Source organism: Rhincodon typus, chromosome 1 (assembly GCF_021869965.1).
Source record: "Rhincodon typus isolate 14 chromosome 1, sRhiTyp1.1, whole genome shotgun sequence".
NCBI lineage: Eukaryota > Metazoa > Chordata > Chondrichthyes > Orectolobiformes > Rhincodontidae > Rhincodon > Rhincodon typus.
In genome coordinates, this window is record NC_063332.1 from 26,417,555 (window position 1) to 26,436,693 (window position 19,139).

Consider the following 19,139-nt stretch of genomic DNA (forward strand, 5'->3'; position numbering starts at 1 on the left):
CAATATCAATTTAGTTTCTTAGCTTGGAGGCATGAAATAAAAAGCAGGACCTCCTGCCCTCCCTGCACCAAATTCCCACAAATTTCTGATTTGGCAATTTTTTCCAAAGCATCCCTTTTTTGAAAACTCTCCACACAAGTAAGAATTCTTTCTTGCAAGTCTGGTTTTCCACAGCATTCGATATATCCTGCACAGTCCTCAGGCAAGTGAGCAACTTTGTCCTAGGATTCTGTCTGTGCTTAATCAGGAGGCCCTGATATGAATTTTACAGACTCTCATTACTTTCCTCTAGTAAGAATACAGAAGTGTTTACCAACTACTTCAATAGAAAATGTATAATTTTCACTATCTCACACATAACTGAAATCAATGATGCAAAGAAAAACTTAAAATTTGCTTGCTTGCTGAAATTAACCAAACACAAATCGCAGAACATTTCCATTGGCCAACACTGAGTGGCACATTAAATAGTCGTTGCTGTAATAGAGAAATGTATAGCAGACAACTTCCATTCCATCAAGCCTATCCTAACTGCTTAAAACAGACATCACCTTTGTTCCACTTGAACTGCTCCCCATAGCTCAACTTCCTCTCTCCCTTTGAGTATTTGTCCAGTTCCCTTTCAAGTTTGATTCACCTGCTTTGTTAGTGCTTTCTAAAGTGTTAGAACACATGCATAAAACAATTCCAAACTCCACTGAATCTTGACAATTACATTTAAATGTGTCTTCTATTTCCATTGGAAAATTTTCCGTTTAGTCAATTTACTCTCCCTTAAATTGTCTGTTCCAAGAGTAAACCCTCTTCGCTTCCACTTCTCATCCATGCCACCATTCTGGTAAATCTTTTCTGCACCCTTCAAAGGCCTTTAAATCCTTCCCTAAAAGTGGTTCTAAAATTAGACAAAATACTCCACCACACTCTACCCACAAATTTAATCAAAGTTTAGTGAAATGTCCTAGCTTTTATACTCTACGCTTCTATAAAAAGCACTGATTGTGTATGTCTACTTAAAAAAGCATCCTGAACTTTCCCTGTCACCTTGGAAGTGTGCAAAATTCCCGCAGTCTCTCTTCCTGCAAAATTTTTGATGTGTACCATTAGTTTATATTGCCTTTCTAATTCTTCCCTTCAAAATGCATCACTTTGTTTTTCTTCATATTAATTGTCGTCTGCCATATAACTGTCTACAAGAACTATGAGCAAACCTTTCAGCTCGTTGAGATTGCTCAGTCAATTAATACAATCATAACTGGATTTGAAGTCTAAAGATCAGCTTTCTCCTCACTTTCTCCTTGGTTTCTCTGTGAATCTGTGCCCCACCCTGGTGTTCTAGATTCCCCAAAAGGGGAAAACAGCTGGTCAGTGTCAACCATATCCATCCATTTCAGAATCATATGTTTTAATGAGATCAAATTTCATTCTTCTGAATTTCAGAGAATATTGGTCAAATTTATTCAGCCTGTCATGCTAGAAACAACTTAGTCAACCTTTGCCGTACTGCCTGCAATACAAGTGTGCCATTCCTTAAATGTAGAGATCAAAACTACACACTGCACTTCAACTTGATCTGACCAAAAAAACTGAGACCTGAGGAAATTCTTTATTCTTGTACTCCATTCTCCTTGCAATAAACATTAACATGATATTTGCCCTCCTAAATGTTTGCTGAACCTGAAGCCAACTGTCTCCTTGTAAAATGCATCCAAGTCACTCTGAACATGAACATTCACAAATTTCATACCTTTTAAAAATATTCTTGTTTCATTTTTCATAACTAAAGTTAATAACCTCATACTTTACCATAATGTAGTTCATTTGTCACACGTTGCCCACTCACTGCTGTCTTGCAATCACTGGTCATCATCCTCAGTTTATATTCCTGATAAGCTTTGTATGGTCAACAAATCCAGATACACTTCTCTCTGCCTCTTTATCCAATTATGAATGTAATCTGTATATAGCTGAGATTTCACCACTGATCCTGTGCCAGTCCACTAATCACAGACCGCCAATTTGAAAATGTCCACTTTGCTTCTTGCCTGTTAACTAATCCTTGACCCACCTCTGACTCCACGTGCCTTCATTGTATAGCACCTACGATTGCCTTTTGGAAATCTATCCCATCTGTAAGAATGGAATCCTGAAGTCGATTGGTACCCTTGCTATTTACTGCATTTCTTAGTCTGTAGATTTTGAAATGTGGAAATATCAACAAGCCCTGGCCATTTACTATTAAAAAGGGACAATCCTTGTACCAACATCTGGGGGGCACACCTTTATGGTTGAGTTTGCTCTCAGCCACAAAAGTAACATCGACATTTAAATGATGGGCTGCAAATCTAAGTAAGCAAATTTTTAATACAAAATTTCAAAAAATAAAATCTTGTTGAGGTGCACAGTGGAAAAAAAAGCATACAGCAGCTTCAGTACGTAATGTCCCATCAATAAGACCATGAACTCAAGACACTTAGTTGTTGTCTGGTTGCTTAGATTTAAACATTTATAAACCAGTTTAGAGATATTATAGTATATATTCAAGCTTAGCTGAATCAAGTGAACTTCAAATAAAATCCCAATAGTACCAATTTTGTAAAAGTCTAATTATCACAACAGTTTCAACACTAGGCTAAGTTCAAACATGTTAAATATAATGGGTGAAATTTGGTCTATTCAGTACAGCGGTCAGAGCTCAGAACTTAGTTTTTTGATAGTGGCTGACAACTTGAACATGTTTTACACTTCTGGCAAAAACCAATTTCACGCATAAGATCTTTTGGGGGGAAACTTGTCTGGGCACATCAAATTAAGAATTGGCACTGTGCAAGCAGGAGGGACCCCCAAACGGGACTCTTTATTCTTGCATTCAAAGAAGTTTTCTGAAGGAACTCACCATTACTTAGCAGCTGAAGAAACCTAAACCAGTAAAGTCTATTGCCTATCTTGCTCATTTCTGATCCTTTTGCACAAATTGGACAGCAAGAGTTGTTAAACCTCATTTACCTATCTAGTGGACCTGACACCCGTTTCAGGCATCAAAATTGGTTCCCAATGCAAGATGCAATGCCTGCTTTACATAAACTTCAGCTCATAACATTTCTCTGAAAATTTACCTTTTAACTTCACAAGAAATAAAATATTTTCACCGATCAAACTGAAGTTACTGCAAACACAACTGCTTACGGACTAAACTCAGTCACAAGCCATTTTCAAATCCTGAGCAAAATCATACTGTAGTTATTCAATGCATCACCATGATTTAGCTGAGCATAAATTTTCTGTCCAATATCTATGAATAGTCAGAAATATAGTTATATTTGTCACATCGACAATGAATGCATATTTGATAGGAAGTACATGCCCATTGTCATCTTAAGTTTGCATAAACAGTTACATCTTCAGTTTCAAAAAAGTCTGGTAGCCTGGCCAAGTGATGAAATATTGACTTGAAAACCAGGCGTAGTTTACTTTTGGATGCAAAAATCCTAACACTGCTAAGACCAATGTTGTACAACAGGAGCTACTTGGTTGATTTTATTCCAAAACTGAATTCCCTGTAATTGTACTGGCATCAATTCACTTAAAACTGGAGTCAAAAATTTGAAAAACTCCTCTTAAACATCTTATTCAGTCTGCCCTTACCTTGAAAATTCAAAACTATTTTCAGTTCAGGATCCTGCTTTATACCTTTAGGGGTAAATTCTAAACACTATTACTTTGAGCCGACTAATGCATGCAGCACTTAATTCAGTCTCCCACAGTACTCCAATCACTATTAGTTGCTTCACGCTGCAAGTATAAACATTTTTTTTCAACAGTACAATTATTTTCTGCACTAAAACTAACTGTACATAGTTAGACTATTACAAGTACACAAAATTGTTAACATAACGGTACTGCTCACAACCATCCAGAAAAGAAGAGCACCGTCCTGAGTATTTCCATAGGGGTGGATAATAAAACCAATCAACGTTGTTGGCTGCAAAGTGCACAATGGAGTTGAAATCAAAAGCCAGATATTAATTTACAACTAATTTTGACTGGCTTGATTCTGAACCAAAAATAACTGCACTATCAGATATTGTGGATAGGAAACAATTTCACCAGTACGGACCCAAACAACAAAATAATCTAAGAGAGATGCTGTTCAACCTTGGAATGTTGCTTTAGATTAATCATTTTCCTTACTGTCGAGGCAGACACTGTAGAAGGGAAAAGTTATGCTCCCTAATACAACAGATTACATGAATCGGCAGTAGTGGATCTTCAGTTCTGGCTTTGGCAACTGACATTTTGTGCTCAGTGAATTTGAATTGCAAGTGTCCCAAACTTCATCCAGTAAATTCAAATAAAAAAGTTTTACAGAATAGCACACTCTGACCTAAGCAATAATACAATGTGACAGCAACAGTGGAATAGTGTATAGAGTCAATGAGATGAAAAGTCATTCATCATTCAGTGATGCAACATATTTTGTTTTCATCTCACAACCCACCAAAGAATTTCATTTGTTGTCCCTAGAGGAATTCTCAAGCTGGCAGTCATGCAACACTAGTAAATTTGGTAGCTTTTCTGCTGCATACTGGCTACTCTTGGACCCTTGAGAGGGTTACAAAAGTAGTTTGGGAATACACAGTACAAAAGTTAAGAAAAGTAGAGGCTAAACTCTACGACCAGCTCTTAAAAGGGTTCAACACAATGATCTATAAACAGTTGGTTTCTTTCTCATAGGATGTTGCAACAACAAAAGTTGAGAAAGCTCTGAGAATCTCCAACTGATGAACAAAAAAAAACCAAAAAAACAAACACTACTCTAAATTATTTTCAATTAAGGTGAACACGGTTCACAGGTTGGGACATAACTGATTAAACAAAATTTGCTATTATTACAATTGTTTTAAATAAATTGCCTGACCAGAGTTTTTCCAGTAAAATACCTACAAATTGCTGCATTTACTGGTTACAGTAATACAGTTGCAATCCCTGCAGCCACACAACTAAACGGTTCAAACAGCCCTGAAGAGAAGGTATTTCAAAACACTGAACGAGTGATTATCTATGCACTGCAAAGAAGACCAGCAGAGTTACAAAAGATACTGAACTATTAATGTAAACTACACTAAGGCATACAAACACAATGAAGAGCAACTAATAGTGTCATTTTTTTCAGTATCATATTTCTAACACTTTTAATGACTGATAAATGCTATTATTTTTTACTTTCAATCCCACTTTGTATTTTGGTCTTTTAAATCTATCTCCTATTTTCAATATTTTATAGGAGGGACAGTTTCATGAAAGATTCCCAGTGTTGATATAATGCTGTGTAGTTTTGCTGTCCTGGATACTGTGAATTCTGGAGTCACAGTCTTGAATTATCAGTGCAGATGCAGTTAAGAACTGCTGGAGATGGCTCAGCAGAATCAAGAGTGCCTTTCCCTGCAAACAGTCCTTTGTATGACAAGTTGTGTTGAGTGCTTGTGATAGTATTCATCAATTAACATCAATTCCCAATAATGTCTACAGTTCAAGTAATTCACTGTGCTTTTTCAATTGGCGTATAATTGGTGGTTTTGGGATTCTTGGACTCTAACTTCACTGTCTCATTCTGAGAAGGATTGGTCTCCGGATTTTTGCATCGTTCCAGAGGTTCTGCCATGTTGCAGTGGTCATGTTCGCAGCAGCAAGCACGTCCATCAGTTGTGGACTTGAACATTGTTCCTTCCTCATGATCCTTGCAGAAAGAGTTGGGGCAGAATTGACAAAAAACTACAGAAGGTTTTCCACAGACATCACAGTGGTGCCACGGGCACTCCCATTTTCCTAAAACAACAGTAAATGATAAATTAGTAATGGTGCAACAGAAAAAAAATTCTTGCTTAGTGTATTTCAATATTGTTTAAATAACTCAAGTAACTTGAATATCCATCCCACACTACAGGTCACTTCAAAGCAGAATCAAATATTTACTACCAAGAAAAATGCTTTTCCAACATAATATTTTTTGATTAGAAGGGAACAGATACAACTACATTTACCTGTCCAACAGAAAAGTATTGCTGCTGATGTAGATAGAAATCATTTTAGAACTCCAACAAGAAGTTTGCCAAAGGGGAAGAATCATCAAAAGAAAACAAAAATAGGTCTGAAACAGAGAAGTAGTGCCGTACAACATCTGGCTAATGAGTAACCTGCCTTTCTTAGGCAAACAGTTATCAGGGAAAAAATAATTTTCCTGTAAACGAATTGCATGTCTGAAAGGATAAAAACAATTACATTTCTGTAATATTCCTCCAGAAATGCTAAAAGGAGACCCTGGAGGAGATTGGTGAAGTGTGCACAATATCAGGAATAGCTAGACATTCGAAAGGCACTAATTGTCTGAAAACTGGACAATACAATGCCCATATTTGAAAAAAGAAAATTAAAACTAAAACTACAGACTAATTGAGCATTCAACCTTAAAATCTAAACTAATGGGGCAACTATTAAGCCCATAAACAGGGAGAAATGTGGTTTCAGAGAGGGAGGTTTCTGTGCCAAGTATTTTATTGTATGAGGCATTGGATAAAAGTTTATCACGGAAAACAAAGTGAAAAGTGGTGAATTTCCATGAATTCCTTTGCTATGGATATGAAATTTCCTAGAAAAAAAGACAATAACATCCAATTGTTCAAGGTACTGCATTTATTGGGTGGTGTGGGAAAGACTTCAAATTGTCAAGTTGAAAAGTAAAGTGAGAAGTAAAAACAGGATAAGCAAGTACCCCATGAATGATGTTGAAACAGCTCAAGATAAAGCTGAAGGAGACTTGGGCATCAGGAGACTTAGTGCCCAACATGTCCAAACAATGCAGAGCAGCAGCAATCAATAATTCTGCAAGAATGTTGAAACATACTGACAAAACAGTATAATGCCAAGCAGAAGCAACCATGGCCATCTGTGTAAGGATCTGGTAGGTTCATTCTTTGAATAGTACGTCCATTTCTTATTATTAGAGACCAAACGGTACTCAAGTGATGGAAGAAATGTGGAGAAGAGCAACATGGCTGATCATACGAAAGACTATTTTTTTTCTTTATGCTTGATTGGAATGTGGGCTGGAATTTGCTGCCCATCTCTAATCGCTCTTTATTAAAAATTCATTCATTTGTGGGTGGTGGGCGGTGCTGGCTGGCCAGTATTTATTACCTGCCCTTAGTCGCCCTTGAGAAGGAGGTGGTGTGCTGCCAACTCGAATTGCTGCAGTCCATGTGCTATAGATTGACCCGTAATGCCCTTAGGGAGGGATTTCCAGGATTTTGACTGAGCAACAGTGAAGGAACAGCAAAATATTTCAAAATCAGGAGGAGGTCAAAAATCATATGATACCAGATTATAGTCCAACAGGATAATTTGAAAATACAAGCTTTCAAAGCCTTGCTCCTTCTTCAAGTGTTAGTGAGAGAGGTGGAATCAGACACAGAATTTATAAGTAAAAGATCAAAGAGTCACACCACTGATGAGGATGTATTAAACAAACCTAAGGTGCTATTAAATCTTTAATCAATTAGAAGGTTTTAATTGATTAATATTTAAGAGCATCTTAGGTTTGTTTAATACATCCCTCATCAGTGATGTGACCCTTTGATCCTTTATTTATGAATTCTGTGTCTGATTCCACCTCTCTCCGCCAACACCTGAAGAAGGAGCGAGGCTGTCAAAGCTTGTGTTTTCAAATAAACCTGTTGACTATAACCTGGTGTCGTGTGATTTCTGACCATGTCCAACACCACCATCTCCACATCATGAAGTCAGGATGGTGAGTGGCTTGGAGTGATACTTGCAGGTGGTGGTGTTCCCATGTATCTGCTGCCCCTGTCCTTCTAGTTGGAAGTGGTCATGGGGTTAGAAAGTGCTATTTGAGGATCTTTGGTGAATTTCTGCACTGCATCTTGTTGATTCCAAACACTGCTACTACTAAGACTCGGTGGTGGAGGAAGTCAATGTTTACGGATATGGTACCAGTAATTGCCCTTGAACTCGTGGTTCTCTAGGCTGCTGCAGAAGGCAGTTAACAGTCAACCACACTGCTATGGGTATGGAATCACATTCAAACCAAACAAAGTAAGCATGACAGATTTCCTTCCATAAAGGAAAATGAACCAGATGGGTTTTTAATGACAATCACCAATTGTTACATGGTCCCCTTTAGATAAGCTATTAATTTAGATTTTGCCATCTGTTATGGTGGGATTTGAACCCATGTTGGTAGGCTATCAGCCTGAACCTCTGGATTACAAATCCAATGAATGATGTTATTATGCTACAGCCTCTTCTGAGCCATCACCTTAATGGGTTGCATAACTGAACAGCAGAGAGGGAGACAACAGTGAGTTTAGGTGACTCTTCATCAGAGCTGATGTGAAGTATGGAGTGGCAGCATTTATGCAATAGTGCGGGGGTGGAGAGCTGGGGGAGAAAAGCTGCTGATATTGCAGTTTAAGTGATCAGAACGTGAGAATGGCAGAACAATGGTGTGTCAAAGTGCCAAACTAGAAAGTACAGATGGTCCCACTGGACTTGGTGTGAGGGGAGAGAGGACAAGGTGCCATAAAATGCAACAAACTAAAAGGAAAGAAATGGGAGTGAGATCACAATCTGAAGGTATTGAACTCAATATTAAGTCCAGAAGATTGTAAAGTGCCTAGTATGAAGATGATATGTTGTCCTTCCAGTTTGTGCTGCTATTCGCTGGAGACTATTTACAGTTTTGTAATCCACTGGGACCTTTCCAGAATCAAGGAAATGTTGGATGGTATGGTTAAAGAGATTTATGTTATGAAGAAGACTAGGAATACTTATAGCTTTGCAAGGAGGCATCGAAAGACGCTCAAATATAGCTACACGTTATTAAAATGATCTGGAAAAGGCAAAGTTTAAAGGCAGGTTTAAATTGCCTCGGATAGGTATGAATGATCTAAGTAGTAGATGTAATAGTGGTTCAAAATCTGAGACAAATCGGAGATTGTGTGCATGTTATTAAACTTCCCAAAACAAAGGTTACATTGACTATAGTGCTGCATTAAGTTGTGACACAGCAACCTGATGGTGTAGAATTATTCAGTCTCATTGGAATTATTTTATTTTCCACCCTTTCATTATTGTTCCTGAGTAAAGGAATCACTCCTAGTACATTAACATCTGCCTCCAGCTACCTATTTAAGGCTCCATTTTGTACATTCTCCTCTCTACTGTCAAGCAAGACCAACAAGAGATTTCGTTATATTTCTGGTTTGCCATGTAAGAACATCTTTTGTCATTTTTTAAAATACTGTAACACTCCCATGACCTTATATGAAATGCAACAGGATACAGGAATTTACTTTAATGTAGTCAACTACTCTTAAGAATGAAGGCTTGAAATAACAAAGGCCATTCAGCCCTACGTCTTTCTCTCATGAGTTGGAACTTCACCCTGTTGGTCTTCTAACAAGTTACGCACTTGGGTTCTTATGTGATCCCCTTTTGGGTGTGGGGGTGGGGGTGTGTGTGTGCGCGTGCATGTGCGGGGCACGGGGGGGGGTGCAGGCAGAGGAATCCAGCAGTATTATCATGTCTACAATCTTGAATCTACTTCAGATGTCTCACCTATTAAACGATCACTCTCGGGAATATTTTATGTTTATACACCATTTTGTGAGAAAAGCTTTCTAATCTCTAATATTAACTCAGGCTTGTGAACTGTCCACTTAATTTGGCTGCAGAAACAATTTTGAAGTTTGCATATTTTTGGGAGTCAGTTAAAACTTGGGTCTAATATTCCACATTAATGATCAGTGAACTGACGGGAAGTGCCACCAATTCCAACTGAAAAATCAAAGCACTGGATGTTGTCACGTTCAACATGAATAGCAGTGGGTCAATTAAATGGTTGACATGAGGAGGAAACGATCACCATCTTCATGTGAGCAGAGCTCACCAGGACAGCAAAAGTCTGAAAGTTTTGTAATCATGCTCAACCAGAAATGCTGAGTGGACGAGGCTACCACCATCGGAGATGCTGATCTTCAGCTAGTGTGATTCACGACATGCAATATTTAAAAAAAGGTTGAGGGTACTAGAAATAGCAAAGGCTTTGTATTGTAATTTTAAAGACTTAAAAGGTATCTGTGCTTCTAGCCAAGTTGATCTGGTACTGCAGGCAAGATGGGAATGAGAACTCGTGGCATCAGGCAGCTTTTAACCTAATATGGCCTCATGGAGCTTCCGTAAGACTAAAGTCAATGAAAACTAAGGAAAATGTTCCATTGTTTGGAGTCATGCATAGCACAAAGCAAGATGGCTGTCCTTGTTGGAGGCCAATCATTTTAGTCCCAGGGCATTGCTGCAGATATCCTTAGGACATTGTTCCAGGCTCAACTATCCTTAGCTATTTCATCAATGACCTTCCCTCCCTCATGAGATTAGATGTGGGATGTGGTATTGAGTCCCATTCGGAACTCCTCAAATAACAAAGCAGCCTGTGATCACATGCAATCAGGAATGCAACACATTGCAGAAGTGCCAGCCAATGATCATCTTCAACAAGAAGAATCTAACCACCTGCCTATGACATTCAATCACACTACTATCACTGAATTTACCACAGTCAACAGCATGAGAGCAGAAACTGAAGTGGGTAAGCTAGGGAAGGCAATGGCCTAGTGATATTATCGCTGGACAGTTAATCCATAGACCCAGATAATGTCTGGGGACTTGGGTTCGAATCCTACCATGGCAGATGCTGGAATTTGAATTCAATAATTAAAAAAAAATCTGGAATTAAGCATCTAATGTTGACCATGAATTCATTGTTGATTGTCAGGGAAAAACCCATCTGGTACACTAATGTCCTTTCGGAAAGGAAACTGTCATCTTTGCCCAGTCTGGCCTACATGTGAATACACAACCACAATGTGGTTGACTCTTAACAGCCGTCTGGCTAATTAGAGATGGGCAATAACTGCTGCCTAGCCAGTGAAACCCTCATCCCATGAATGAATAAATAAAAAGTTAAATACTGTGGCTACAAGGGTAGGTCAGATGCTGAAATTTCTGTACTAGGTGATTCAACTTCTGATTTAGCAAAACCTGCTAATATATGTAAAGCAGAAGTCAAGAGTGAGATGGAATACTTCCACTTGTCCAGCTGAGTGGAGTACCAATAGCACTCAAGAAGTTCAACACCATTTACAAAGCCTGTCTTACCTATGCCCCATTCACATCTTAAACATGCACTCTCTCCACCACCGTAGGTTTAGTGAATATTATCTTCAAGATGCACTGCAGTAATTTGCCAACACACCTCCCACTCCCCAAACCTTTGTAACTTAACAGAACAATAGCAGCAGGTGCATGAGAATACCACATCCAAGTCACATACCATCCAGACGGGGGAAATAAACCTGTCCGTCATTGTCGCTGGGACAAAAATCCTGGAATTCCCTCCCTTGCAGCACTGTTGGTGTAGCTTTATGGGATGGACTATCGTGGATCAAGGCAGCAACTCACCACTACCTTCTGAAGAGCAATTAGGGTCAGGCAATAAAAGCCCAAACAATGCCCACAATCTGTGAATGAATAAAGAAGCTTGGATTCCTCACCTGAGTTTTGTGAACTCACTGCTTTCTCACTAAAAGCAAGAAATAAACTTATTTCAAACTAAGTAATTTGCTGAGAAGAGACAAAGAAAACAGATTAGCACGAAGACTTGAAATTAGTCAAATTCTCAAAAGTTTCAGTTACCAAATGGAGGTTTTGTAAGACTGAGGCAGGATAGGTGATATGACTTTGAACAAGTTTTTCTATCACAAAGTACAAGTTCTCCACCATCTCTGCACCGGAAGCATTCATCCTCATGCTCTTTTTTCCCATCACCCTTAGATTTCCGTTTCCGTATTTTCTTTCTCCCCCTTTTTCCTTTGTCATCGGAACCATTACTTGCATTCTGTAAAATTAAAAATTAGTGTTAGATAAGATCTTGGGTCTTATTTTCCTGAAAAAAAAATGAATACAACAATTTTTAACTACTTGCATACCAGTCATTACAGTTTATATAATTGTTATTTCCATTAGTATTTGGCTAATCACTTGCGAGTTGTTGCATTACAACAGTAGCTTACCATTTCTTTTAAAAAAAAACTGACTTACACACCCAGAATAATTTAAAATCAGGGGTGAAGGCTCGTCTTATTGCTAATTCTATTGGATTAAATGGACTTTTGTTTTCTATTCATTTGTGGGACATGGGCATCACTGGCTGGCCAGCATTTCTTGCCCATCCTGGGTTGCTTTTTGTTCCTCTAAAGGTTCTATACTGGCAAATAAAGGTAGTCAAATATAGTCTTCAAGAACAATGAATGAGGTGTACTTAACATATAAATAAAAACAGAAGGGAAACATGAGTAACAATTATTGAATGCAACATTGAAGATGAAGACATGAAAGCACCTCCAAATAACAGTAATGCATTTTTGTACAAAATATTCCAAACTGAGGCCTCAGAAGTATTAGCCACTAACTGGAGGTAATGAAAGCTCATCAAGTTCCATTATTTCAAGCTGCAATAACACCAACTGTCAGTCCAAGTGAAGAACACTGCCCATACACGCAATTCACATCATTATACCATACTGTGTGTGTGGCTGGTACAGTATATTGCTGAAGGAAGGGATTCATTCAGAGTATTTCCACTGTCCTTACATATATTAATGGAGTGTATTGACTCAACTTTTGGCACACTGGGAATATTGCATTAAAACGTTGATTTTATTATAAAAAGTCTGCAATTAATTTCAAACCGTACCAAACTTTATGGCATCAGTATGTTATTGCAATACATTCAGAGTCAGAGAGGTACAGCATGGAAACAGACCCTTCAGTCCAACTCATCCATGCTGGCCAGATATCCGAAATAAATGTAGTCACATTTGCCAGCATTTGGCCCATATCCCTCCAAACCCTTCCTATGCATATACCCATGCAGATGCCTTTCAAATGTTGCAACTGTGCCAGCCTCCACCACTTTCCCTGGCAGCTCATTCCATATCCACACCACCCTCTACGTGAAAAAGTTGCCCCCTAAGTCCCTTTTAAATTTTTCCCCTCTCTCCTCAAACTGATGCCATCTAGTTTTGGACTCCCCCACCACAGGGAAGAAACCTTGTCTATTTACCCTATCCATGCCCTTCATGATTTTTATAAAAATCTATAAGGTCACCCCTCAACCTCTGACACTCCAGGAAAAATATCCCCAGCCTATTCAGCCTCTCCCTATATGTCAAGCCTTCCAATCCTGGGAATATCCTTGTAAACCTTTTCTGAACCCTTTCAAATTTCACAACATCCTTCCGATAGGAGGGAGACCAGAACTGCAATCAGTACTCCAAATGTAGCCTAACCAACGTCCTGAACTGCCATAACACGACCTCCTGACTCCTATACTCAACGCACTGACCAATAGAGGCAAGTATACCAAATGCTGCCTTCACTATCCTGTCTACTTGGGACTCCACTTTCAAAGAACTAAGAACGTGCACTCTCAGGTCTCTTTTCACAGCAACACTCCCCAGGATCTTACCACTACGTGTACAAGTCTTGCCCTGATTTGCCTTTCCAAAATGCAGTACTTTACATTTGTCTAAATTAAATTCCATCTGCCACTCCTCGGTCTATCTGATCAAGATCCTGTTGTACTCTGGGGTAACCTTCTTCCCTGTCCACTACAGTTCCAATTTTAGTGACATCTGCAAACTTACTAACCATACCTCCTATGTTCACATCCAAATCATTTATATAAATGACAAAAAGCAGTGGACCCTGCACCAATTCTTGAGGCACACCGCTGGTCACAGGCGTCCAGTCTGAAAAGCAGTTTTCTTCCTTTGAACCAGTTCTGTATCCAAATAGCTTGCTCTCACTGTATTCCACGTGATCTAAACTTGCTACCCAGTCTACCATGAGGAACCTTGTCGAATGCCTTACTGAAGTCTATATCGATCACATCCACTGCTCTACCTTCAATCCTTTTCATTACTTCTTCAAAAAATCGCAATCAAGTTAGTGAGACACAATTTCCCACGCACAAAGCCATGTTGACTATCCCTAATCAGTGCTTGCCTTTCCAAATATGTGTAAATCCTGTCCCTCATGATTCCCTCCAACAATTTACCCACCACCGATGTCAGGCTCACTGGTCTATAGTTCCCTGGCTTTTCTTTACTACCTTTCTGAAATGGTGGCACCATGTTAGCCAACCCTCAGTCTTCTGGCACCTCACCAGTGGCTATTGACGATACAAATATCTCAGCATGGGGCCCAGCAATCACTTCCCTAGCTTCCCACAGAGTGCTAGGGTATACCTGATCAGGTCCTGAGGATTTAGCTCCAAACCTTCAGTTGACATGCAATTGTTCATTGTAACCTATTCCTGACATCCCAACTAATCCTAAAATAGACAGTACAATATAAGAAAAAGAAAATACCTTGTGACCGATGGATTGTTTGCATATCGTATGGCTGCATTTCTGCACATGTGGTACAATTAAACAGGTTTCAAACTGTTGAATGTTGAATGTTGAAAATATGCATGTGTAAATGGCAATTTCATTACATCCGTTTGGCTACATTTAAGTTTAATTAAAATTGCAGCAAGTGGTAATTTTCGAAGTCCAAGTAAAACAGCTTTACCAGAACCAGAACATCCTCAAATTCAATAGTATGCTGATTAACAACAAAGGGTAGTACCACAGTGAACAATAGACATAAACAAATGAATCCCTTTTACTACCAATGTAGATGTAATTTTTCATGTTCCTGTACAGACTAATTTCTCTCTACTGTAAAGCATGCGGATAAGCCATACTATCAGCACGCGAAAGATGCGTAAAATTATTATTTTGGACAGCTAAGACTGAACATCAAGAAGTACACATAAAATGCAGTCACTGTTTATATATATATATAGGATATGTAGCAGCTACCATAACGTTACCAGAGCATGATAATTTTCTCCAACTCCTAAATGTTCAGCTTTGGAAGTAAAACTTGGATAAATAACATTATATCACACAACTTATTCCTGGATGCTACAATTAATCATACCTTGGGTCTGACCCCGAGGAATCCACTGCAATTTGGTGCCCCACACCTACAGATGGTCTTCTCATTGCCAAGACAGTCAAGATTGTAATTGAAGGTCAGCTCAGTCCCTAAGGTTAAAAATAGTATTGCATTACACACACATACCTGTCTTTTACAAATTAGCAACATTATACTGCCAACAATACGTATAGTGTAAAGGTGTTTTTCCAAGGAAATGTTTAAAATATCTTAGGTAAAATCAAAATACTGTGGATGCTGGAAATTTGGAATAAAAATGGAAAGTGCTGGAGAAACTCAGCAGGTCTGGCAGCATCTGTGGTGAGAAACATAGTCAATGTTTCAAGTTGCATGACTTCGGAACACTGAAGAAATACTCACATTGGACTTGAAAGTACATAGTATCGGGGTAGTGTACTGACATGGATAGAGAACTGGCTGGCAGACACGATACAAAGGGCAGCAATAAACAAGTCGTTTTTTTGAGTGGCAGCCAGGACTAATAGAATACCATAGGGATCAGTGCTTGGACCTCAGCTATTCACAATAAGTGTTAATGATTTGCATGAGGGAACTAAATGTAATATCTCAAAGTTTGCAGATGAAACAAAGCTGGGTGGACTGTAAGAAGGATGCAGAGATGTTTCAGTGTGATTCGGACATGTTGAGTGAGTGGGCAAATTCATGGCAGATGAAACATATGTGGATAAACATAAATATTCACTTCAGCAGCAAGAACAGGAATAGTTTGGTAAAGGGAGACATGTAACAAGACCTTGGTATCCTCACAATCACTTCAAGTAAGTATGCAGGTGCAGCAGGTGGCGAAGGCAGCAAATAGTATGTTGGCCTTCAAAGTGACAAGATTCAAGTCCAGGACCAGGAATGTCTTGCTGCACTCGTACAGGATCATGGTGGGACCACACTCAGAGTATTGTTTGAAGTTTTGGTCTCCTTCTCCGAAGGAGGATGTTCTAGCAATGGAAAGAGCCACGTGGAAATTTTAACGTTGATTCCTTGGAGGTCAGGACTGAAATATGAAGTGGTTAGCCTTTGGAATACTCTGCCACAGAAATCTGTTAAGGTCAAAAGATTGAATGTTTTCAAGGAGGAGTAAGATATCATTCTTGGGGCTAAAAGGATCGAAGTGCATGAGGAGAAAGCAGGAACAGGGTAATGAGTTAATTGATCAGCCTTAATCATGAAGAATAGCAGAGCAAGCCCGAAGAGTTCAATGGCCTACTTCTGCTTCTATTTTTGATAGCCTAAGTTTCTCCAGCATTTTGTTTTTATTCATAAAATATCACAATCTAAGCAGACAACTTTAAATTTCTGTTCAACTTGCAACAAGACCCATCTTTTACATGGTGTGCTCTACTGTTATCAACAAAACAGATGTAATATCTTCATTCAACTTTGGGTAAAGTCAACCACTTATAATTTCTCCAACTGCTGCCTACCCTTACAAGGTTACCAGGAAAATATTTCAATAGAGGCAAGCGTGAGATGTTACAAGTTGGTAGGAAGCTATAGTGCGTGGAATAAGAATCCAGTTGAGGTACAGAAACAAAAGGTTTTAGGGCTACAAAATATTAAAGTAGTGATGCAGATTAATAAAATTATAGAAAAAGCAAACCAAACAGGTTAATTTATAATAGCACAGAATTGAGAAGCAGATTCTAGTTATACTGAACAATTCTGTTCTCCATATTGTGGAAAGGATATAGTGACATGGGAGAACGTGCAAAAAAGATTTACAATGACAACTGGGTCATGAAAAAGAAGACTGCAAGCTAATAAAGTTCACAAACAATTCAGGAGAAGCCGCCTTAACCAAAGTGTAATAAAGGTGTGAAACTCACTAAAAAGGAAGCTCACGTGGAACACAAATATTGAAACTGTCTAGTTGGGCCAAATGGCCTGTTTGCACTGTAAATACATTAAAATTACACTTATTTGTATGAGTTTAAGGTTAGAATGGTCAATGTTATTTTGAAAATTTCAGGACTTCCCCTTACCTGCTGGGATATCACAAAGAGAAAACAACCCAACTCGAGTGTCTCCATTCACTGTCCATTTCTGTGTTTCACAATTGGGCTGACAACTGTGGTTCATAAATCGGCAATAATTGCCTTTAGGCCCAGCATCAATTATTCTATCCTGAAATAGATAACATTCAAACAAATAAATGTCTGACAGGATTGGAAAACATTGGCAGATGTACTCGAAAGTCTGTTTATTGATTCAGAGACGAGCAACACTATAGAATAAAAGAAGTGTCCAATAGTACATTCTTATGAACATTAAGATTTGGATTCGAAGAAAGATTCAATAGGATAAACAGGCTATGCTCCAAACTAACCTTAAAATATTAATATAATGCAAACATGTAGTGAAATATTTTCAAAGGAATGCAATTAATCAGCCAAACAGTCATGTTACTAATTATGAAGACAACAACATTCCACTTTTTCCAGTCATGTGTAAATTGGACAGTAATCCAAATAAATTTATTCAAGGATTATTAATCTGCCTCAGCTATGAACCAAGAGAATGGCAGATCGGTATCTCCAACTCCATTTACTAACCTTTGTCTCAGATCCCTCCACATCCTTCCCTAATAAAAGTCTACTCTTAAGTGCTGATAATTTTCAACTGACCCATTGCTCCCAGCATTTTTGGGTTAACCTGTTTGTGAAAATGTGCTTCATGATTTCAGAGTGGCTTGGCTCAACTTGTGACCTGTGACTTTTTTTTCAGTTGATTGCTCATCACAGGAAACAGTTTCTTTGAAAACACAGTAAATGTATCAGAGGAAAAGATCCACTTCGAGGCACTATTTTTCACATGAAATATGAAACCAAGGCTCTATCTCATCAACTGGATGTAAAAATCCCATGACAATTTTTTGAAGAGCAGGGGAGTTATTCGCACCATTTTGACCAATAGTTCTCCCTGAATTGACATCTCCAAAAAAATTAATTGACTATATTTCCTTACATTACAGCAGTGTCTACACTTCAAAAATACTTCATTAAGAGTAAAGCACTTTGGGTTGTCTGGAAGTCACAACATGTGCTGCAAGGTTTGGGTCCTTTCTGGAATTCAGTACAAGACACAGGCAAGATTTATACAAACTGCATGACTCAAACTTTAAACTTTATGTCAAAGTCATAGCAGGATCAGCGCTTTCACTCAATAATGAGAGGATGTTCTATCACATCAGTCCCATTTCTGATGTGACAACACCACTGGAGCAACCCTATTAGAATGGATGAACTGGTCATGATCACTTCATTGTTTGTAAGATATTGCACTGTGCAAATTGGCCAGTCTACATCAAAAAAGTGATTGTAACATTTGTAATATACCTCAATTATCAAGCTTGGGATATGACAGAAACATTGTACGCAAAGAAATCTTTTTTGCACTTTTATGTTATTATTTTTTAATTCCCTAATGGGACATGGGCGTTACTGGCTGGCTAGCATTTAGTGCTTGTTCCTAGCTGTCCTTGAGAAGGTGATGGTGAGCTACCTTCTCGAACCGCTGCGGTCCATGTGCTGTGGGAAGGCCCACAATTCTGTGTGCGCGCGCGTGTGTGTGTGTGTGTGGTGGGAGGAGGGTTGTGGAATTCCAAGATTCTGACTCAACCACAGTGAAGGAACAGTGATCTTTTTCCAAGTCAGGATGGTGAATGTCTTGGAGGAGAACTTGCAGGTGGTGGTGTTTCCATATATCTGCTGCCTTTGTACTTCTAAGATGGAAGATGCTATTTAAGGATCTTTGGTGAATTTCTTGTAGATAGTACATACTGCTGCTACTGAGTGCTGGTAGTGAAATAAGTGGACGCTTGTGGTGCCAATTAAGCAGACTTTGTCCTGGATGGTGTCAAGCTTCTTGAGTGTTATTTGAGCTGCATCCATACAGACATGTGACAGTATTCCATTTCACTCCTAACTTGTGCCTTGTAAATGGTGGACAGGCTTTAGGGAGTCAGGAGGAGAGTTACTTGCCAC

The 19,139-nt window shown here is 38.8% G+C and overlaps 1 protein-coding gene across 1 annotated transcript; it reads right to left on the reverse strand.

The window, feature by feature from the left end:
- Positions 1-2,343: 2,343 nt before the first annotated feature.
- Positions 2,344-18,087, reverse strand: LOC109912791 (histone-lysine N-methyltransferase NSD2-like). The gene is made up of 5 exons (XM_048603575.1): positions 18,055-18,087; positions 17,139-17,280; positions 15,124-15,230; positions 11,767-11,968; positions 2,344-5,823 (listed from the first exon to the last, which is right to left on the reverse strand). The coding sequence occupies exons 1-5, from the start codon at positions 18,085-18,087 to the stop codon at positions 5,537-5,539; spliced, it is 771 nt and encodes a 256-aa protein (XP_048459532.1). The 3' UTR covers positions 2,344-5,536.
- Between the last annotated feature and the right edge of the window lie 1,052 nt (positions 18,088-19,139).

Excerpts from the sequence above, each read along its gene's own strand:
- LOC109912791 (XM_048603575.1), bottom strand. The coding sequence starts at position 18,087 with ATGTCAATTCAGGGAGAACTATTGGTCAAAATG. Across the intron at positions 11,969-15,123 it reads TCCTCGGGGTCAGACCCAAG|AATGCAAGTAATGGTTCCGA; the intron begins GTATGATTAATT and ends TTAATTTTACAG. Across the intron at positions 5,824-11,766 it reads TCTTACAAAACCTCCATTTG|GAAAATGGGAGTGCCCGTGG; the intron begins GTAACTGAAACT and ends CTGTTGTTTTAG.